Source organism: Manacus vitellinus, unplaced genomic scaffold (genome assembly GCF_001715985.3).
Source record: "Manacus vitellinus isolate BGI_N305 unplaced genomic scaffold, ASM171598v3 scaffold_54_pilon, whole genome shotgun sequence".
In the NCBI taxonomy this organism is placed as follows: domain Eukaryota; kingdom Metazoa; phylum Chordata; class Aves; order Passeriformes; family Pipridae; genus Manacus; species Manacus vitellinus.
In genome coordinates, this window is record NW_021940645.1 from 2,989,026 (window position 1) to 3,012,736 (window position 23,711).

The window sequence follows — 23,711 nt, forward strand, 5'->3', positions numbered from 1 at the left end:
TATGTCTTCAGACTGCTGAGTCGAGAAGGGTAGCCAGGACTTGTCAAAAGATTTTGTCTCCTTTGGAGGTATTTGAGTGCTGTTTGGAGTTGTCATTACATTAATGCAGTAACACCCCAGTGCCAGCCTGTGCCCAGTGCTCAGTACTGATGTGCTGCAGCAGCAGCAGCCAGGGAGAGCACAGACCCCAGGAGGTGGCCAAAAGCCAGGCAAAATGGACCTGGGTGTGTCGCTGCTCTCACTCTGAGAAACAACCAGTCACCAATGATTAAGACTTCGTGAAAGAAGAATGAGGCCAGACAGCTTTTATAGTGGCTGGTGGGTAAGAAACACCACAGTAAAAAAGATCCAAAGGAAACCAACAGCCTTACATGTGCAAAGAATGTATTACAAGACTGATCTAGTAAAGCCTTAGTATTTTACCTAATTGAACGATTTCTCATTCCACTTCTAAAAAATACTTTATCATCCATTCCAATTAGCTTCAAGTGTGTAATTTACATCTTTCCATGACCATGCTTAAGCTAATCAACGTTAATCAATAAGAAAAGGTCCCAGATCTAATACACTGTGACATTTTGGCTAACATATCTGCTTCCTCACTGCAGAATGCAACCAGCAAATGTTTGTCTGAAAGAATACAACTGCCATGTGTTATTTAGCTGTGTCAGCCCATTGACTTCGGTGAGATGTGCCCCTGGTACCCATCTTGACCTTTCCATGGTGAGTGCAATATAATATGGGAAAGAATTCCCATGGAGATTATCTTTAGGGGATCCAGAGAATATTTCTCAGAGAAATAAAATAATGAATTTTAACCTCATCTCTAAACTGGTATTTGGGGGGAAAAAAAAGTGATGGGCACTCTGAGAACAGTTCTAATCCCTAAGTAGAATCCTGTTGTAATGAAAACTTCACTGCCCTTTAAAGCCTTGGCATATATCCACAGTTTCCAGGCTCTTTTCTAAAACTAACAAGGATACTTTATGCAGTGAGTGTAAATAGCAGTCCACTCAATTAAACTGCTCATGTAAGGAATATATTTGTATTTATTGCAGTGACTGATATTTTATTTCATTTTCCATGGAAAAAGCTGCTCATTAATTTTAACAGCAGTAAATGCTGCTGCTCAAAAGCAGTAACACAGCCCTGAACAAATGTTAGCCAGACACTTGTAAACAAATCCTGTTGTCCTCTCATACCTGCATACAGAGGCAACTGGGCATGCAATGGGACTCACCACTAATTCACCAGGGGAGAGGGAAGACCACCTCTCTCAGCTCACAGTAATGTAGCCTCCTTAATTCACTAGGAGATGTCTTTTTTTTCAATACTTTAAGCATACAGCATCACCAGAAGGAAGGAGGAAACCTTGGCTATTGGAGGCAGATGACTCTCAAAAGTTCTAGAGTCACATGTCTAAGCAAACTAACTGGTATCATGTCACATCCACATTAGAGTTCCTCTCCTTTTTTGTACTAATCTGCTTAAAATTTCGAATAGTCCAATGATGACTAGTTCAGACCATGCTTTCATCAGTATTGTTTATATAGTTCAAATTTACTCTCAGACTGGGAGAGATACCCTCTTCTAATTCTTCTGAGCATAAATGCAGTCTAAATCTGGTTCTGATTTAAATGTGCCCATCAGCAGACCTAAAACATGCACAGAATTGGTTGCTATTCACAGCTTCAGACAAAAGAAAGCAGTTTACAATAACCACTGAATTCCCCCTGCTTGCAGTTTGCTGTCACCACACGCTTTATTTATAGTTGGCCTGAAATGAATACTGCAGGATCAGCCATCTTTTGGTGCTGCACAAAAAATGAAAGCTATTAAATATTTACAGTAGGTGTCTCATGGTTTTGCCTCTGACACTTTGCCTTTCAGTAGAGAAAAGAATTATTTAGCTCATGATTTCCCAGCAAAAGAAGTCAGTTGTGGCTGTCTGGAAGCCAATGGCAGCATCACTGGCATGCCCTGGGAGAGGGAGGTTTTGTCAAAGCACACCAGGCAGGGAAGTTCTCCACCTCCCCTGCTCCTCTCCAGCACAGAGTGACGCCAAAGCAGAGTCTTAGAGTGACACAGGAATGTTTGTGCCAGCAGAATGAGGCGCACTCATGTTACAGCACTTTCCAAAACCAAGCCAGTACATTTGGTGAATCCTTTCCAAGGAGGCTGATCAGATTACTTAAGATCAAATGAATGTTGTGGATGCTCCAGTGAAACACGTTGACAAATAATACTGCTCTCTACTGTGCATTTAAAAGAGAAACCTGTTTTTATGAAATAAAAATAAATTTTGCATGCATTTTGGTTTTCATCACCTGTGAACTGAATACTGCAGGACAACAAGTTTGTGGCCTAATATCTGTGGGGCAGCCAGACAGTTAAAGATGAACTTTGACTGGCCCAGAATTAAAATGCCTGAGGGCAGCTGTGTAGCTCAAGTAACTGATTAGAAACTGATACTGGAAAATGATTGGGAACTAAACTCCAGGAGGTCACAAAACGACTATAAGCAAGGTAATATCTTTTTCCACCATGATCCAGGCCATTCTAGAGTATGATCACAGCCTTCCATAGCATGGTCTAGAAGAACTAGCACCAATACCCTGCTCAGTACACCTGGAAGAAGGCACATTTCTAAGGAACAAGCTGCACCTATGTACCTAATATTTTAGAAAAATTAGAATAATATATCTAATGTTTTAGAATATCAGTCTGGTTTGCCTGGATACTATTGTGTCTCATGGAGTTCTACTGGGTGCACTGTGCCAAAGACATTTCTTTCCTTCTTCCCTCACTCTTGCTCTCTTTCCTTCAGCAAAAAAGAATTCACTCCCTAGACGTATTTCGTCCTCTAAACTGAAGGAAGCAGAGCCAGTCTGTGATCACTGGATAACAGGTCTCTTTCTTCAGGAATGGTCCAAATACTGACACTTGCCTGTCTTCATCCTTTAACTTCCCCAGAGCAGCACGGGGAGGCATGTTGCAGGCTCTGGAGAAGTAGGCAACCAGACAATGCAGTGTTGCACCCAAGCCACTAACAAGTTCTGGCTGCCTGATCAAACCTCTGGCATAGCTGGCGAGACTTCCAGTCTGATTTTGTGGTTTCATGTGAAAACACTGCATGGGTGAGGTGGTAAGAACAAATTTAACAGGGAGCTTAGGAAAGGAAGCTGTCAGAAAAAAACATCCACAAATTCCTGAACCCATAATGGGGTATCTACATGAGCGAAACCCGGAGAACTCCATCCAGGCCAGCACTGAGCACTTAGCACTCACTGAAGATCTATGTTAGTGTGCCTTGAACAGTGCAGACCGATAGTACTGGAAATAAAACTAAGTTAGTACAGCCAGGGAAGCAGAGACTCTTGTTGTTTAGGCAGGCAAGTATAAGAGGGCACTCTTAACACTTCCCTTCTACGTTTGAGGTCTTGCAGTTTGATGTCCTGCACAAGTGCTGACACCATCTACAGATTTTTTTGACAGCCAAATAAAAAAATAAACAGTTTCCCACCCTGAAAAAAACCCACTAGGAACTGAATTGTGATAATAAAAGTGAGTAGTAGCAAACACTGTCTGAGCTGTCAGGTTACAAACAATGCTCATGAAACCTTCGTGGCCAGGATCAATAAAAGAAAAGGCCATTGCTCTTGAGAGCCAAGAACCATTAGAAAAATAAAAAGCTTTCTATCTCGGAGCATTTATGTCTAGATTTCATGTTCCACTCTTTCTTCCCTGGATTAAGCAAGCAAGTTCACTTCTAATTTCCAGTGCTGCAACAACAAAACCAAGCCACAGATTGCCTGGGAAGGCCTTCCATGACCTTGAAGCCTATTCTGTAGAGCCACGTGAGTACTTCATATAAATGTCCAATATCATCACAATTTAGGGCTTAAGTTTTCTTACCACAACAATCAATTTCCTAATGCACATGTGTGCCTTTTCCATTTGAATGGATTTCCAATGTTTGCAAATTTTTATACAAATAAGTGAGCACTTCCATCTCTGTGCTCTTTATGGCAACTCTTGTTGTTTTTCCACAGTAGTAGAACACTCCACTCCAGTTTCGTCCTGCAAGCCATATCTAAAAATGTCACAGTGATCTCTCAGCACAGTCATGTTCCTGTTAACCAAGTCCCAGGAGATTCTGCCTTTCTTCTGTTTTGTTCTTATTTGGTTGAAAGTTCCTATCCCTTGTCACTGTTACCATATTTTTCATGTTAACTGTTATTCGTCTCACCAATACAATACCTATAAATTATTTTTTTTTGGAAGAAAGTATATTGCACTGTGAATTTTGGGAAGGTGACTAAATTGACAGAATCTTTTCATCCCTAAGTAAGTTAACCCATTTGTGTCCAGTAAAAAAGTGATTTTTCAAGATTAATATAAGTTCCTGAATATTGTGGAGATGCCTTTTGTTCAAGTCTTTGGGATAGTGGATCTTTAATAGGGTTCCATGCATACATCAGTTGGCTGAGATCACATGCTGATAAGCTTTAGCTTGTATAAATACTGAACTGTGCAGAGCAAAAGCCAGCTTAATGCCTCTGAGCACAACTCTTTGAATAGCCCCTAATCATCTAAGAAAAAAAACATTGTTAAAAAAATAAATTACTTTTTAGTTCTTGTCACTGCTTTTTCCCATATAACTCTAGAGAGGTTGAATGGGTCACCAAGATGAACTAAGAGCTCACACCATAAAGCAGCTGAAGAGAAGATTCCATGAATTGTGTAAGTTCAGAGCAAAAACATGACCTATGAAAGCTCTCCCTTGTTAAAAAAGCACGTTTCTGACCTATCTGTGCTTGCTAGTACTTCATTTTACTTTACACCATTTTTCTTCTTTTCAAAATGAATTTTTAGCTCATCTACATCTATTATCTAGGCAAGCACATTTCAGTCTGTGGAACACTCCATTACTGCTTTCTTTGGCTGGCCATTATCCACATAACTCGATTATCTGAATTCTATACTATTGTTTTGGAATCAAGAAACAGGGTAAGGCTTAAAAAAACAGAAGAAACAATAAATGGAGCATGAAAGCAATTAATAATGGTACTTCTACTAGTTTTCTTTTTTTTTCTTTTAGTCACACTTTTGGAAACTTTTCTTCTGTGTGGAAGGAGAGCTTTTGGATTGCAGTTATAAATACTGGGCCAATAGATGCAGACACTGGACCAGTTTTCAGATCCACTATTGGGGAAAATTAATTCCAAGTATACAACAACCCAAAGCATAATAAGCAGCATTTTCTCTCAATGTAAAAACACAAGGATCCAACAGAAAAGCAGACAGAAGTTCTAAAATAATCAGAAAGGATTTTCCTTAACTTTTAAATACAAAATAATCCAGAACAATGTAAATCTTTATAAAAAAGTTGTCTTACATATATTCATAATAAAACTAGCATGCACTAGAGTGGAGAAAAAGAAAAGCTGGAGTTGGCCACAGAAATGAGAATTCAACTACACACATCAAGGTAGTGCCCCAGCTTCCCTCAACAGCTCTGGAAGACTGTTTTCTTCTGGCTTCTGATATAATGCCCATTTCAGCACATTTAGGATTAGGCTACTGGTTTCTTTTGACTGTTTGGTTTCTCATTAATCTTCCCTAAGCACACATGAGGCACATGTGCACATCATATGAGGTGGCAGCAATTATTCCATGCATCCTCCTACCTCCCCTGCATTCACTGGAACAGGCAGACCACACTGAGGAAAATCTTAAACCTGCAACAACTGAAAATCTCAAGTCCTTTAAATTAAACTCTTTTCCGGAAAATATAGTTCTACATTTCCAGGAAATATGTAACTCTACCCAGTGTTTTCACAAAAGCTAACATATATGCTGCAGTTTTGTTAGCATCATTCTCCATTTTGTACTGGTTTTATACACTACCTGGGGCACTCCCTTAAAGATCAACTTAAAAGGTAAAGCCATGAGGGAAATTCAGGCATACATTTTGCTTTGGAATACACTGCTCTGTCTTGGAAAACTTAGCTAAAGATCTTATTCCCTTAGGTATTAGTCTGTTCCTGATACTGATTAGCCCTACTGCACATTCCTGGATGAGATTTTTTGGCATATTCTAACTTGTACTTCCACATTACGAGCTTCTTTCTGTACCAGTCTTTGCCTGCCCTATGTAAAAATCATCTTCTCCATAATGCAATAAAATTAGCAGCTACTTTGCCTTCTGTAATTATGGAGCTTTAAATATTAATGCATTTATTACAGAAATTCTCTTTGCAAGGTTATCTGACTTGAGAACAAGTTTCCTTGGAAGCAACATTAACCAGGAAAAGTTAAAAGACCTATTATCTGCTTTCTCAATGGCAAGACAACTTCTATCACATCTCTATGAGAAAACCTGCCCTCACCATGTTCTACTGACTCCCTTTCCTGCACTTGGGCTACACCTTTCTCCTTCTGCCAGATGAAAAGTGGACACTTTCAGACTCTCTGGTGCCAGACCATCAGCACAAATTCTCAGCCTGCTGGGACTGTTCTCCCTGTGAATGACAGGCTCCTCCCATGCACCCATAACACTTATTTCACTGGTCATTTCTAGAACGGTGGTTCATAAATGAACCAAACAAAACTGTCTTGTCCATATGGGAATAAACAAAAGAAACATCACTGTTGAATTTAACAGAAGCTTGAGTGGATCTGTATTCAATGGGCTAAATTCCAACATAACAACCATCCAATTTCTACGAGAATCAGAGCAGATTTTGGCTTTCCATCTCATATCTATGTCATGAGCACTTCAAATAAATCTGACAGGCAGAGATAAAACACTTATAACTCAGTCACGAGTTTCATAGGATGCCCTTAGGAATGCAAAGCCTTTAACTTATATCAACATACTTTTGAAGAGTGAGGCTCAGGTTGTGGCTGGCTGATTTGATCTTGTTCTGGGCCTCAAGGTGGGTCATGCTGTCAGTGTTGACTCCATCAATGGCCACCACAAGGTCCCCCTGGTTCATCTGTGACTGTGCTGCCTTGCTGCCAGGGGTGATCTGTGCAGGAAAACAAAAAAAGTTCTCATCAGGATAAGTTATTCTGTACACAAAACAGTTGGAGAACTCACCCTGAATTATAATACAGAATACATACAGCAATAAATACACTAATAGATACAACACTAGTTGTATCTACTATTGCATGGGTGAAACAACAACATTTGTGGCAATTAAACAAATCAAAGTTAACTTACATTTCTGCAAAGGTCCAGGACAACATCTACTTGTCATTACTTCCATTTTGAGAGGTTAAGCCCAATGTAGTGGTTCCCTTACTACCTATTCTCTCTTCCTCAAGGAGATAATTATCACTATTTATATTATAGTAGTATATAGAGACTTTACTCAGAAGCAGAAAACTAATGAACTACCACCTAATGTATGATTTTATTGTATTTTTCCTCCTAAAAGCCATTTTACCCAAATTAATTCATTTAATTGAGCAGACAGAAAATGATTGCATGTGAGGGGCCTTGGACATGCTTTGCTTCTTTTATAGCAAGCTTTATAGGATAACCTCACCTACATACAACTACAGGATAACCTCACCTACACACAAGTACAGCTCCATTACCAAGGCAGATCACTACATCCCCAAGATGATCTCAGCAACCTGTTGGACCTCACACTCCAAAGACAGACTGGCACTGCTAGAAATAAAAAGCCAGAATGCTTCAACTAGAAATGCAACCACTGACACAACAGTTCAGAATTCTGGTCATTCACTATGGTAACACATTTTGTTAGCTCTAGGTACCTTGTGAACTGCATCTTCTCCAAATGGACAGTGCCCTGACCTCAGCTCTACACAGCAGTCTCAGCTTCCATATGGATGACACCAACACAGCTACTTATGAAACTTGACTCCACTGAGGAACTCCAACTAAAACAGAAGAGCCTTCACACACAGTCAGCCAGACAAGTTTTAGTGAACACATTGGAGCTGTCCTCTGCTTTCAGCACGCAGAACTTGAAGCACATGGACAAAAGCTATAGGTCTTTGCTCTTATTTTTAGAGACTCGCTGACTTACATTCCTCACTTCTAAGAAAGCCCAAGGATCTTCTGAAATACTACAACAAAGGCTGCATTCAAAAATTCTGTTCCTTCAGTACAGAGGACATAAAAGAAAGATGTGTTTGATTATGAGCCAAAATTCCCCTGTGAATTCAGCCAGGCTGAAACTGTGAAGTTAAATTCTTAGGGAAACCAAAACCCAACAAAAATTCAAACACTTCTAAGTGTGAAGTGGAATTCCTTAACTTCCCTTCCCTAATATGACCTCAAAACACTTATAAATATGTACATACGCAAAATGAAAAACTCCTTCCAAAACAATTCCCCAGACTGCTTATTTATGCTCTTCATTGGCAAAGAAAAATAAGCAAAAGAAGGGAAAAACCCCAAGCCTTTCTTCACATCCCATTAAAGGTGTTCAGTACTGAGGCTGGCAGTCTAATTTACAGTGTAGCCTGACAGTGGGAGCTGTCAATTTACTAGAACACAAGCTTTAGTATCAGGGAGCTAAAACACAGCTCCCTGCTTACTCAGACATTACTTAAAACAAAGACTACTTTCAAGCTAGGCACTGTAAATAACATCCCAGAACTGATCTGACTGGAAGGGACAAGTTTTTATACCTTTTCATTAGAGATAGAAGCAATAAGAGTTCTATGTTTTCTGAGTGAAAGACAGCCACAGTTATAATGTTCTCATGCAAGCAGAAGTGACTGATAATGGCAGCACCACCCCACAAAGTATTTTTCTTGTGTTAGAGCATCAAGGGGTGGGAGAAATATTTTGTGGTAGTTTCAAAGATGGAGTTTTATTCTATAGTCTAATACACCCTCATAGAAAGAGATTAATAGAAACAAGAGATTCATGTTACAAACATTGTTTTCCTAACCTATTATAAAAACATTAGCTTCTATGCATTTTATTGACTTGCATTGTGCCAAGTACACAGAATCCAGAAGCCTACAAAGAATACAGATTATTTGCATACCCACATGTACTTGTACCTGCTCAGTCCTCCAAATATGTCAAGAAACAGAATTTGAAATAAAATAAGAGGTCAGGAAAGGGCAAAATGTGAACTAATGCCAAACTCATTTGTCTGAGTCAGGAAGACCTGAATTCATCAAGTAGGACACTTCAATCTTTCTCAAATTATCCTTTTTCTCTATTAACATGAACTGTTTGCCAGTCAGGCAGACACCAAGGCTTGAGCCTGCTTGATAGAGCTTTTTTAATAAATAATCACCACACAACACTTTTCCAAGACTCTACCTTTTACTTGCTCATCAAATATGCAAGTTCTTGCCACAAAACATTAACTGTGTGATGCTGGTGTTTCCAGTAGCCAGACAGCTGGTTCCAAATTCTGGGACACCCCTGCCACACACACATACACACTTTCTCTCATCAAGAACAAAGACTGGTTTTTGTACATCAACCCAGTTACTGAAAGTCAAATGTCTACCCTAATATGGCAACTCCTACTTAACCCATATATTTCCCTTTCCACTCCCCAGTGATGGTTCAAACAAAATAAGCCCAGAGAAACAGAGTTTCCACAGAAAGGATAAACCAGTCTAGATCTGGCACTAGTTTAACACAGCTGTAACACACGGACTTCCTCTCACTTTCTCTGACTTCTGCTTTTAGCAGCCCAAAATGTTATATCTTAAAGATACAGCTTAAAGATACAACTGTCCTAGAATTACAGTTAATTTAGAGGGAGTGGATGGTTATAACTACTGACCTGATTTCACCTACTATAGTGGGATATTTTCTGCATAACACTTCTGGAAAACACTACCTAAATGAAAAAAATACATTCAATCAGAAGAATCTCTTGAACAAAAGTCCTGAGTGATTTTGAATTTGTGATTTATATGAATTTATAACTATAGCCATTGCAACACCCTTTCTGAGGCAAAGAGGTCCAGGAGAACCATACTGTGAGAGACAAGGAAAAGATCTCAATCTTGGCTTACCAGCCATTGTTCTTATATTTGAAAAGTAAAAGAGGGGATTTGCAGTCATTTCTCCAACTAAGATTAATGGTAGCAAATTCTGGGCTTAAATTCAGCTTATCCTAACTTCATAGACAGCAAGACTCACAAATATAAAAGATGGACCTAATTTATTGTATCAGTAATTCAGAAAAATAATAAGTATCAGGAAAGAGTTACTTTCCCCCCCAGTATTTCCACTGTCTAAAAGCATGCTAGATTGTTTGGTCCTGTAGAGCTTTATATAGAAGGCACTATTAAGGACTGGATGCAGAATCTGTATAAAACATTCAAAAACTGAAGTACAAAATTATACCTATTTTAGTTACAAGCTGAGAGGCATCTCTGAGAGAGTTTCAAGAGAAGCCACAGCATGCATTAACAGCAGACATTGAGAACAGTCAGTAATTGTTGGGGACAAAATACCAGCGTACAGATGGAGATATAGGGCAGCCAGATCTGAAGTGTCAAGGCACTTTCAAGACTATCTTGTTCCCATTTTTAAAGATCCAGCTGAAAGGAATGGAATGCAAAGTGTTTATCTTTTATCTGTTGGTATTTTCCTTTGAAAATTCATCTCTGATCTACTAAAATTTACTAAATATAATCACAAGCAGAGAAGAGCTCACTGTGTATTTGTGAAATCTTTAGGGAATATTTTCTATTTAAAAATATTTTTTAAAAATATTTTTGAAGGACAAATGTTAATTAACCCTTGGAATTAGAATGCAAATCTAGGTCTGTCTACACAGAAGACAGTAGGGTTCTAGTCTGCTCTCATCTCAGCCTCTCTTCTATGAACACAGGTAACAGAGAGAAACATATAACTCTCTAGGCCAAATATGCATTTTTCAATTTGACCACCATCTTTTTTCTTAAAAAATCTAGACTATTTCAGAAAACCTTTGTAATAGTCTTAGCTTACTTGCTGTGGATTACAACAGAGCTTTCAGTAGCTGGGTGCTGCAAATGCCTTTATTTAAGGCTACAGAGTTCACCAGAGATTCAAGGCACGGCCAGTTCTGTCAACTGATTTACAAAATCCAAGCCAAGGTACCACCGACAGATCTAATTTTAATAGTGTTTCTTCAGTGCCTCAAGCCCAAGCACAGACTTCATATTGAAAAGGCAAGCATCTTTCACGCCTCTCAGAAAAGCAGAGGAACATGTGCTGCTTCAGAGATGGGATTTTTCAGCCCTCACACGTTTCCTACGAGGCAGACATCTGACTTCCAATATCCCTGGCTTAAAGCAAGTGGGCAGGCTGGAAGTATCACATGTTACATTCAATGCACCACAGAGAATTCTTACTACTCTCTGCTGTGAGCAGCTCTGTATTCTGGGTGAATATATAGCACCGCAGTGACAGCTGTGCCCTAAAAAAGTACGTCTGCACTGGGTTCAGAGTAAATACGACTTAGCCAGAGCTCTGGGAGGCAGTGTACAAAGTGCAGCTGCTGTACCACCTTGAGAACTGCACATGTTCCCATCCAAGGCCTCTTAGCTCCACTCCAAGTGGGGGAGAGATAGGGATCAGGCAGCATTTGAGTGGATGAGTGCTAAAATACTAACGAGAATGCCTGTATAAACAGATGGATGGACACAGCCTTCCTACCCCCAAGGGACTGCTGGTTTACAAGGCACACAGAAATACAAAGGAAGGCCTATACAACTGAGAAGATGTTAATATGGTAGCCTGCAGCATTAGCCAGGGCCTCTTCTTTGTCCAGGACTTCAGCTATGCCTGACCTCAACCCTAAAATCAACAACTTATATTTTCTGCTTCTCATTTAAGAAAAACATTTCAGAGAATCAAATATTCACTAGCACTAGAATAGGCAAAAGCACAGGGAACAAACACCCTCTCCTCTTCAAGATCTCTGGAATAAAAGAAATTATTTAAAGAGAATGTTCCTTTCCATAATCAAAAATTCAGAGACATGACATAAACTACCAGCGACCATAGTCTGTAATATGCTCTTACAAGAAAAGGACTGGACAGAGACTAAGGATCACTAGAAAATACTGTATGCTTCCTTTATTGAGAAAACAGCATTTAAATCTCTCTCCATTTTATTTATGCAAGTGTTTTTTTGCACAGATGCTTCCAACAAGTCTTTGCAGTCTTTGTGAGCCCTGAGGCTCTCAGTGCCCGAGAGTGGCTGCAAAACTTCCTCACTTTATGCATGGGAGCATGAACTACTGAACAGAGAGACCTGCTTTGAAACCCCACTGCAGAACAGTTACTGAATGTCCATATGAATCCAAGTAGTTATCTCTGGACTGGAGACATCAGTTCCTCTCCCATTGTGAACAAGTCAATAGAGGAAATTTATATTATTTTTTCCTAAATGAGTCACTTTTCACCCTGTCCCCACAATAAATGTGTAACAGCTTCAAAGGGAAAATCATGGGTTTTCTTAGAAAACAGAAGTCAATTATGGACTAGAAAAAACAGCAAAGAAAAATGAATAAAACCTACAGGGATAAGTCATCAGGCAGAAATCCACTGTTTCATTCGACACATTGTCAGAAGGCATAAAACAGAATCAAGGAAAGAAACAGCCTAGATAACCTCCACCATAGGGCAAACACCCCACTATCTTTTGATCATGGCTTTTATAGCTTTCTGTGTTAGATGAGAGAGCTGAGCAAGCACGATTAAATGTAAAGACAGGACTGTAGGAAACCTGAAACTAAAGTCCTTGTATGTACCACTAACCAAACCTAAAGAAAACTCCCTTTCTGTAGCTACCATTTGCCTGAACAACATGTCTCATCGTTTTAAATTCACTATTGGGCTTTACTGGCTTTTTTTTCCTTTCTGTTTTTTGTTGGTTTGCTTTAATGAGACAATGAAACCTGCCTTAAATGAACACTCATGGCATCTGCAAAACATGCCACTGACACCTTGAAGAGCTTCCATTTATACTAAACAGAGCTGAGCTGGCAAGCTGCAAAGACACTCTGAAGTGGCCTCTCAGGCTCTGCTTCATCTGTAGCTAGGAAGGGAGATTACAATACATGTGAGAACACCCAAAATAGCTCTAATCTACCTCTCTTGGGTAACAGGAGCCACAGTAGCACAGAGATTTTGTGAGATGGCCAGTCAAGCACTTAGGATTCAGGACACCCTGTGCCAAAATCCATACTCCAACATTCCAGCTATGTGGCTTACCTCAACCTCGAGTGTGCCAGGCCATACTGGAATGATGCAGCCTTGATTAACACAAAAAATCCCACTGTCACATAAAACCCCCACAACACTGCTTTTCATGCACAATATATAGGCTCTTCAAGGAAGCAGACAGATAGCCCTTCCTGCCAAGCTAATGAGACACAGGTGATGAAAATAAACCAAATGTAAAAGATTTTCAGCTGGGAAATGAAAGGAAGCATATAGGCAGTGCTTAGGGGATTGCCCTAGGCAAGGCTTTGGGGGATTTTTTGAGAGTCAGTGTGAATACTCCTGTTCCTAGTTGGAAGATCATTTCATTCCCTGCCCCACTCCCACATTATCTGATTGAAAAAATTTCAATCTCTTGTTAAAAAATAAAAAAAAAGGAAATATTGTGGACTTTGCAGCTTAGCTTGTTAGAAGCAGGAGTACTCTATGTACAACAGTGATACAGATGATAGTAAAAGTGTGGATGTGGCTTTTTAATAGGATGTGTTGGCGTTACTAGAAGGTTAAGCAGCTCTTTAAATCTTGCATGGTATGACTAATAGTAATATCTCTTCTCCCAGTCTTTATCTAAAGATAGCTGTTACATCTATTCAGTCTGTTCTCAGTTAGCATCACGTACTGTGCCAAGGTAGTGTGTGCTGTGCATCTCATGGAAATGAAATGAAAGCAGAGAGGTGAGTCACACAATAATAAATGTGGATTGTTTTGTTACAACAACAGGTTTTAAGGAACAAGTGACAAAGTTCTTATTTGGTATCAAAGAGTTTATGAACCTGAATGCAAACCAAAACTGAGAATAAAAGGGAGGCACTGATCCTCAGTATGCTGGCAGCCCCCATGTGTGAGTTCTGTCAACTTGTACAGGACACCCCCTGCAGCAAACAGACACTCAGCTTCCAAGTGTTTGCAGGATCATGACTGCCAAGTTTCTTCAAAGGTTCCCCATCCTCTTCTCTGCTTCTCTTTTCCAAATCTAAATTCATTTCAAGGAAGTTGTAGAAGGTGGGATGTTTCTTTGTGTTTCAAGTAGACAGATCTCAGTTAGCAATATTGCCTTTTACATATTCACAATTATCATCTTCTTGAATCCTACATTCTCTGCAGTTTTTTGACCTGCTCACAGAAACACAATCTGTCTTGTCTCCCCCTACAAGCATTAGCAATAAACTGAGGGGTTTCTGTGTGTTCCTAATGGCCACTATGGTAAGATTTTATTTTTTCAAGTTCATTCTGCTTAATGCATCTCATAGTATGTAACTAAGACCACAATGATGTATATTTGAAGGGCTTTTGATTGGTTCAGCAACAATAAGGTCTGACTAAAAGGACATTTGAGACAATACTGAGAGTTTTAGTTTGGCAGTTAGTGGCCTGCAACCACTTCATGATATTAAGCAACTTAAAATAGCTTTGACTTCAAGTCCTGAGGTTCCAGCACAGATCTGACTGATATATAAGTGATTCCTCTGCTCCTGTGTGTTTGTAAAGTAGGGTACTTATTACATTGATGTAGGCTTACATTTAACTGTTCTTTAAATGTGCATTTGTTGGAGTTATTTTTGTTTCTGGCCACCAAAATACAAAGGAGTAATTCTTCCTCTGATCACTAAAATATGAACTGTCATTTTGACACAGCAAATAGCGATCCTGCCTCTAAACCAGAAGTACTTAGTGCTCGACTCTGTGCTCTGCCTACAGATGGTAGAACAGTATAGTACACACAGAAAGGCATCTGCATGAAAGAAGATGAAATGTAGTACATGTCCACAGTGACAGAGATGTTGAATCAGAACTAAATTTGCAGGAACTGCACTTGGTATCGTGCCATTACTTTGGCATCTAAGGTTTTAGGAGGCCGTCTTGCCCAATGTGAACCTGGTCCAGTTGGAAGGCCCAGCATTAACCAGTCAGTAAATATCAGCAATTACTCATTAAACACTTGCTTTATCCACAAGAGTAACTGTTCTGTACCCATAGCAATCATCCATGCTCTGTGAGGGAATAAACAAAAGCACAAGCTTCAAACTTCAGAGAGTGAAGAATTCTTTTCAAGACCAAAGTTAATAAAAAAGAACAGAAGGAAAGTTCCCCCAAGAAAGTGTAATGCCAATTTGTTCTGTAATATGGTGTGTCACATTTAGTGCATAACATGACATTCTCCCAGGTATCCCAGCAGGAACCTTGGAAATTTAAAGATGGAGCAAGTAAAATACAATCTTGATGCATATAACAGGTACCTACACTGCTGGATGCTTCAGGAAGCTGGGGAAGTTAGAGAGACTGAGGATGGTTCTTTTACCTGTTGAAATGTAATGGCTTAAACTTTGTTTTCCTAGCTTTTCATTTGAACACAGAGAGGCCACTTCCCTTAGGAAGCCACAGGAGCCACATTTGTTTAAGAGGAAGTAATCTGAACATAATGATATAATCTCAAATCTAAAAGGGAAATCCTATTATGCTGTAGACTGTTATGTTGAAGCAGCACAATCTGAATTTTAAAAAAGGATCTTGTTTTTCTAAATTCTTTAAAAGCATCCTTGAGGAGGGTTCAGAGGATTGAACTTTATTGATAGCATGATGATGCCAATGCTGGTTTTGGGTGTTTTAACCCATTACAGTAGTGAGTACAGCAATCTTCAAAGATTTCCCACTGAAAGCTTGCAGAGTATAACAACACACACACACAATTTTACTTGATAAAGTACCAGCCAGTGACATATATGGTTTTATTGAGCATCCCTCTAACTGAATTTTGCACCAATTAACTTTATAATCCTGTGTTGCATAAATGCAGTATCTTCCTGCACATCTCTCAGTGGCTTCAGGGCACATGGCAGTATTAAGCTGACAAGTTTTCAAAATGTGGTTTTCTGCAGTTTTTTTGCAAATACTAGAGTATTTTCCATAACTCTACAATAACAAACTTTTATATGAGTTTAGAAAGGCTTTCTGTTTACAGGCAAAATAAAACAATAGAAATGAAATGTTGTAGGACACTAGTACTGTCTGTAGCTAAAGGCTATTTCAGTCTCAAAAAAAAGTCAAATTACTAAGATGGAAAAAGAATCACTTATTGAGAAAGATAATTTTTGGTTCAATTCCTAATGCTTGTTTAATTTCTGGTCAAAAAGAAGTCAGATCAGATGGGTGTGCTATACACAAAGGTAACCTGGACTGACAGTCTTCTTCCCTCATAGAGTACTGCTTCATCAGCTCCCCTTCCCAACCTGCACTATTTCCCAGGGAGAATCTGAAGTAAAAATCTTTTGCAAAAAAATTGCAGAAAAGACAAAGAGATTATGTTCTGAAAATTTACAGAAAGTCTTCATTAAACATCCTGAAAGGTACAACTGAAAATACTGCTAGGTTAAGAAAACACAACACCAAGAAGGGTGTATTAAAATAAGGTTTCAACAAGAATGTCCTATAAACTTGAGAAGCCATAAGCAGATTTAGAAGGTTGTTTAAAAAGAGCTTTAAGAAATTAAAGACCTCAGCTAGTTAGTATTTCCCTATGGTAAATGGCTCTTCATTTAAAATGAAGATCCAAACAATGCCACTCACCTTCACCGTACCACGGCTTCTATTTTTATGCCCAAGTTTGGGGCTGAAACTTGATTCAGAAATTCCCAACAACTACAAGGAAAGCTGTTCTTGGGGAATTCTCATTCCAGAGAAAGGCAGGAGTCTGTCATCTTGTGATTCCTAATTCAGCAGAGTGCATAGTTCGAGCAGCCTCAATTATCTTTGGATAAGCTAATGGGGGTTTCATTTTTATTTTTTACAGTGCTGTTTCTGATTACATGTTTTGAATTCCCCAAGGAGTTACCCAGCACAGGTGTGTGTCAGGGGGATTTCAATGTGCAAAGACTACGATCAGTAACTGGCACTTGAAAGAAAGTATGAAGGCAGGAAGAGAATCAATATTTCCTACCCAGCAGACATGTTGCTGTGGACACCCTTTCACCTTCTGTGCTGCTCACCCTGGTGATCAACAGGTGAGGGCTGGAAAGCTTTCAGTTCCATGGGAACTTAATACATTCTTCAGCTTTATTTTGTACTACATTTCAGAGGCTTCAATCAAAAACCTCCATTGTTTTAATTACAGAGAGGCCCCCATCAGTTGTGAATGAACACCTTCTGCCAAACCCAAGGGCCCCTGCAAAACACAGCCTGCAGATCTGCCTGTGACACTGATATTGCTGGTTAGGGATACTTTTACCTTTTTACTTGGGGAGGAATGTTACTGCCAATTCCTTTCTGGGTACTCTGCTTCTTTCCTCATCTAGGTTTGGTGTTCACCATTTATTAGTGTAAGCAGCACCAAGATATGGCAGGATTTTTCTTCCAGAGCATGCAGGTTTTAATGGAGTGTTTCAGGTAGGGCCTTGAAGTCTGCTGTCTACATATACGCCTCCAACTCTCACTCCCCTTTACATTCCTATTTCTTTCAAGTGATTAACTATACTTTGAAATAACAGTGAATGTAAGATTTCTACCAGTCTGGCAGCATGATCAGTGGTTTAGGAACTTAGTGTGGATTTTCCAAAATGACTTGGACATTTGTATCTAATAATGTTGCCTGACATTCTCAGGCAACAAAGGTTAGGTGCATAAATTGTGTGAAAATCATAATTAGCTGGCTTTTTATACTTAGCTAGGCTTTATAGAGCTGAATATGGTCCTGATTCTTAGTTTAAGATACTCGTTCATCCTCAGTTCAGAGCATTGCTCGTTATGGATCATCAGGCTGTTCAACTTATGGGGAAGTAACAGAATTATTCTGCAGGAAGTGCTTCACTTCCATTTCAAAGCTGTGCTTTTATCTTTAATTTCTCAGTGATAACTGCAGACACTTTTCCTCTGCACTGCAAGCAGAGGCTGGAATGAGCTACACACCTAGTCACACTTTGTTTCTAAACTCTGCACGTCCAAATTAGGAATTTTCCTCGCCTGATCCAGGGCAAATATGCTAATTATGATAATCTGGTTGCATATTTTGTTAAGGAATAACTGTTCACAGGGCATCTATTTAAGTCCTTGGAAGGAATGCAATCAAGTTCAGAATTTGCCTTAGCAGTGTTTTCCTTGGCTGCGTTAGACACTAACTTCTGCAATGGAGCATGTCAAAATAATTGGTTTGGGAGAGGCAGCAGGAAAGTTGTTGTTTGACCAAGAAAGAATTTCAGAAGGTCTAAGGTGGTCTGCCTTTCTGTGTCCAGTTTGTCTTTTTCCCTTCATCTGGCACCAAAAGAATTGCTGAACAATGGATTGTATAGATGAGAAAATATGACAGTTACTTTAATAAGGATTCCTGCTGCTGGTAAAACCATTATTTGCCTGATACAAATGAGGACTGAAAGGAACAGAGAAAAAAAGTTAACCCTCCACTTTGATCTCAAATGAGGACTTAGTTAAACTGCAGGACAATGAGCTTCATCACTGTATTTTGTCATCAAGCAAGCATCTGAATGGCTAAATTAAAGTGACATTTTGGACTGCATAAAGAAAAAATGTCTTTAAAGAAGATGGATGTATTCCCTAATACCAGCATGCAAATCTCAGATTCAGCCAGAATTATGACTGATGGAATTAGGAAAGTTCTCTGTTCTAGGCAGTTATATTTACAGTGACATTTTTCAGAGCTGTGCACCCACGTGCAAACAAAATCTGTAGGCGTTTTGGAGTTTTAATATGTTGTCAAAGCTTGATCTTGGCCAAGTTTCTCTAAAGCCTCTTCAATCAGGAGATTACGAAGTGGATGACCGGCTCCCACTCTCCCTAGTTTTATTTTTCATCTGTTTCCTTTTTGTTACATTCTTTCCTCTTTCACAGCATCTTGTTCAGTAACATTGCTTAGTCTCATTAAACACATTTGCAGAGAAAATATTTAAAACTGCCAGTGATGGAACTTTGATGTGACCAACATCAACCCTGTAACAACTGCAATGGCAGCAGAAACCATTTTGCAAAGTGAATATGCACCTATTTAACAAACAGGAGGCTTTTACTTCAGATACCAGGAAGTGGAAATAGATGAAAATTAAGAATGCTTGGATGATTATTTGGCAGCTGGGGAGATTCCTGGGGCAGAAAGAGCTGTATTAGTAGTCTCTCTTTATCCTAGGATGGGTCTTCTATTTATAGAATTATGCAGCCCTTGAAGAGGCTATAAGATTGCATATGTATATGATATGGGAGCAGCATATGCATTTTACATGAAACTGCCTAATAAAATCCAAAGATGCTCCCAAAATTTTAGTAGAAATATTTTAAATAGTACCATGTATTATGTCCATCTGTTTTTCTCAGCTGGTGAAAGGCATTTTCTTCTGAATGGCTCTCCCCTCTGCATTTTTGTCAGGATTGAAAGAAATTCACCCTCTATCTTCTGCTTCCATTTCCTGCGTATCTCCAACATAAAATCCTCAGAAAAGGGCTCCTTAATAAGTCCAGATCATACCAATGAGTCTTCTGGGTCATAGCCAGTGCAGTATACATTCAAATAAAAGTAATTTCTATTCCACACAGTGACATTAACCTCCTATTCTATATCTGGAAAGCAATTATTTCATAATGATGCTATTCTTCAAGAGCTATCCAAAGTAAGAACTAGAAAAAGACTCCTATTATTCAGTCTTAACATTGAGTCACAACTGGAAATATCATTTTACCAGCAAAATTTTATTATCAAATTGGAGACACTCACAAGGCTGTAGAGGAAAATGTTAAGCATAAACTGTAGCTGATATTAAAGCTGTATGTATGAACCACACAGAAAAAATGTAAAAGTAAACCTAGACTCATCTAGCTATCTGCCTTCTCTGATGAAGGGACACACCAGAGATCTGAGGAAGTTCTCTGGTTTAAACAGTGAGGCATTGAAGCCTCTTCCACATGTGGCCAGTGCTGAGCTTAAAGTGGCTTAGACCCTCCCTGTCTCTGTACTGCAGGGTAATATAAGCACTACAAATAAAGAATCAGCATGTTTCACAGTGACAAGCAAGACATCAGGCAATATTTTGGGCAAATGACACAGAAGACTCGTATAAATAAATCATACAGGCATTAAAATGAGTTCCTAATAAAAATTCAAACAGAAAAAAACAGAGCAATTGAGACATAAGAAGAAGAGAAAACTTATTTTACAACTTTCTGGCTGTGTCAGAGAAGAACAAGATACTCTCTACTTCAAAACATTTAAAATCATCTCATTTGCTGCTCTGTGTGAATACCAAAGAAAAACAGAATTGCCATGAAAGCTTGCATTTCAAACTCTATGCTACGTTGCCCTTCAGTCCAGACAGTAATTCTGGCATCTGTTGCAGCCTCTGTGAAGAGATTTGCAGTGATGGTGCAGAGGTAAAAGCTCCACAGACAATAAGGTGTTGGTCACATCTCTTTGGAGGCCCCTCATCCTTTTTTAACATGCATGACCCTGTAAGAATGTGCAATGCAATCATCCAGAGGAAAAAAAGCACTAGGCTTTCAGGCTAAGCTTTTGCTGGCTGCAACTCAGATATGACACGAAGTCATGCCCATCTTATGTAAAAACTGATAAGAAGGCTGTGTGTGTGCTGTTTGTGGTATATCAGCATGGAATTAGAAAGTCTTGTGCTTGTATTAGTAGGGACACTGATAATCAACTATCAGGAAAAAAGGCAAAAAGAAAAAGAATGGAGAACTGAAAGTTTGAATATCAAAAGTGGTTACATCTTACTAAGGAAGGAAGGGCAAAGAACTGAACTGCTCTAAGATGAAAAGATTAACAGCTTTTGAAACAGCATCATTACAAGTACCTTCCCCAAGTAAGGTGTGAATCAAGCTGTTGTGAAAGTTCATGACTCAAGGAGTCTCATGCAGAAAATTAATTCCATTGTGTATATTCTTCCTGTGACCCCAGCCTGTTTGCTTTGGAGAACCAGAGATCTCTTGGGATTTTATTTTTCTGTCCTATCAACACATTAGAAATAAAGCTTTTGCACAGCAAAAATATTATGGTTCCAATTTCCCACTACTTTGGACAAATTTATTCTCTTCGGTGCAAATGCAAATACTTCAGTTTCTCTTTTAACTGCTTTGCACTTCAGTATCTCTTTTAACTGCTTTGCACTACAAATGCCTTCATAAACTGCCTGGCAGTGGTAAATCAGAGTTTTCATTTTTCACCTCGGGCAAAATAGAAATGATTTCTTCTCAAATAACATTTAGAAAACATACCTTTAATTTACAATAAGGTTCTAAAAGCTCTTTATTCCCTCTACACTTTTATGATTATGGAAGTAAAATTAAGGAAAGCAGGCAATCTGGTACTCCTGTCCCCATTTCCTTCTGTCCCAAAGACCAACCTCCCTGCTCTTCTTATCAAAAGTAACAACTTGTAAGTCCATGTCACCCTTACATTTGGGAGCCCCTCTCTAATGACTGTGGCTGGGGCCACAGCAAACACTTCACAAAAGAGCTGTCAGGACTCACATGTAACTTGCCATCTTGCAAAGTCAATGAGTAGCACACCTTCCTCTTTGTACCAGAGAGTCCTTTTCTGCTCCAGGAGGCAAACACCCAAAGCACACATCATCTTTGCAATCTTTTGAGTGACAAATAAGCTTAAATCACAGAAATTAAAGTTTCAAAGTGCCTGTCTTGGCAGAATGCAGACAACAAGCCCATGTTAGTAGGAGAAAGTCAGGAGAATGTCCACAGAATCAAAAGTATCCATCTACATTTATCTGTAGTTCAATTAGGCAACTCCTTGTCATGACAAATCTAGGAAGCATAGAAATCCATTTAAAAAAAAAAGTCAACATATAATGGGTTTAGAAGAGACTGGATTTCAGAGTTGTACACATCTCAATGAGAAGAAAGGATGAGTACAGAAACTTCTGAGATAAACATGAGTCAATACTAAGAAAGTAACTTTTTTCCCTCTTAAAACATCTTCTATTTCTCTTTCTAGCTTTATGTAATGGATATAACAATCAACTGGGAAACATGATCCATGTGTAGATAGTGCATACTCTCAAATCCAGTCATAATATGTTAATACACCAAAGAGTTTGAGGGATCTGTATGTTTTTGCATAAGCTATAGACAAAGAATTTATCAGTCCATGGCACAGGTATTTCCATAGTGGACAGCAATATTACAATATAGCATTTTGTTAACCCATCATTTGAACTATGTTGATGTTAGTAAAGGAAAAAAAGTTTAATCTATTTTTAACATAAACTTGTAACTTAAGCTATGATAGTCTTTTCAGTATTTAGTAATACAGATTGACGTTGCTAAAGCCTGGCTTAAGAGTATTCAGTGCAACAGCACTTGCCAATATATTTATTATCTTAAGTATGTTTTTAAAAGTGGAGTTTATTTGTAATAGAAATTGTTTTGCCTTGTTAAAAATGAAAGGACACCTCTAGGAGGCCTGTACTTTTCTACATGGCCCTGTTCATGAAGGGCACTAATCCATATTATTACAAGTACTAAATGCCAATTAATTCTCCCTTATGAGTTATGATAAATGATTATTTTAGGGTGAAGCTATACATTTTCCAAAGGGTCTTTATCACAGCTATGTTGACAGGACTTTAAGTATGGTGGTATGCTTAGTACTACCCTAAAGTAGCTGAAGTATGTGCCACAGCAGGTGCCACAAGTAGAACATAGATTTGCTTTGACATTAGAACGTAGGGTATAGAATGAGTGCAGGATTGTTTGATGGATTTAAAAAGAGCATATGTTGTGAATGGTTTGGAAAAGTGGAGCCTTCAGGGTACAGCATTAGCGTCAAAGCTAGCTAAATTTGAAGAAATCCTGCCTTGTGATGGCAACAGTTCTTTGTACTTCATGATCATCAGAGTATCTGTCATTAAAGAAACACTTTGACACCTCTAAGGGAAAAGCTCACTGAAGTGTAACCCTTTGGGGAAAGTATGACCAAAGTACTAAAACATGCTGTTTGAGCTTTAAGGGATACATTTCTGCCAAGGAACTGTAAAGCTTGTACTTGCATCTGTTTTACAAAATGTTAACACAGTTTATGTTTATTTCTCATTCTTGACAATGTCCTCTTCGAAAAAATTAAATCTTAAATGTTTGTGCCAACTCCCAGTGTCACAGGATGTCAGTAACCAATGTACTCCTAGTCCTTCAGGCACAAAGTGGCATAGAATGTGACAGCTTTTTACAGTCATAGGATCTCTCTGCATCTATGACTTTATGTGCCCAACCTAGACTGGCCAATCCACTTTAACAAAGCAGTTCTAGTAGTTTTGGCCTTTGCAATGTCATTCTATAAAGATGTAGATTATTCCTTTACTAATACCCAAGCAATGGTACAACAGTATCTAGTTTTTGTTTTCTTGACCCATCTGCAAAATCAATTTTTGCTTTCTGTATGAATTAAGGTCACAGATAACTTGCAAAAATTAAATGAAATATCTAACCAGTCCGCTTGATAGTCAGTTTATGG

The 23,711-nt window shown here is 38.9% G+C and overlaps 1 protein-coding gene across 1 annotated transcript in view; it reads right to left on the reverse strand.

Moving 5' to 3' along the window:
• LDB3 (LIM domain binding 3) overlaps positions 1–23,711 on the reverse strand; it is a 74,588-nt gene that overhangs the window by 35,718 nt on the left and 15,159 nt on the right. The window contains exon 3 of the mRNA XM_008933661.2: positions 6,883–7,034. Coding sequence (XP_008931909.1) covers positions 6,883–7,034 — 152 coding nt within the window. The remainder of the gene's footprint in view (positions 1–6,882; positions 7,035–23,711) is intronic.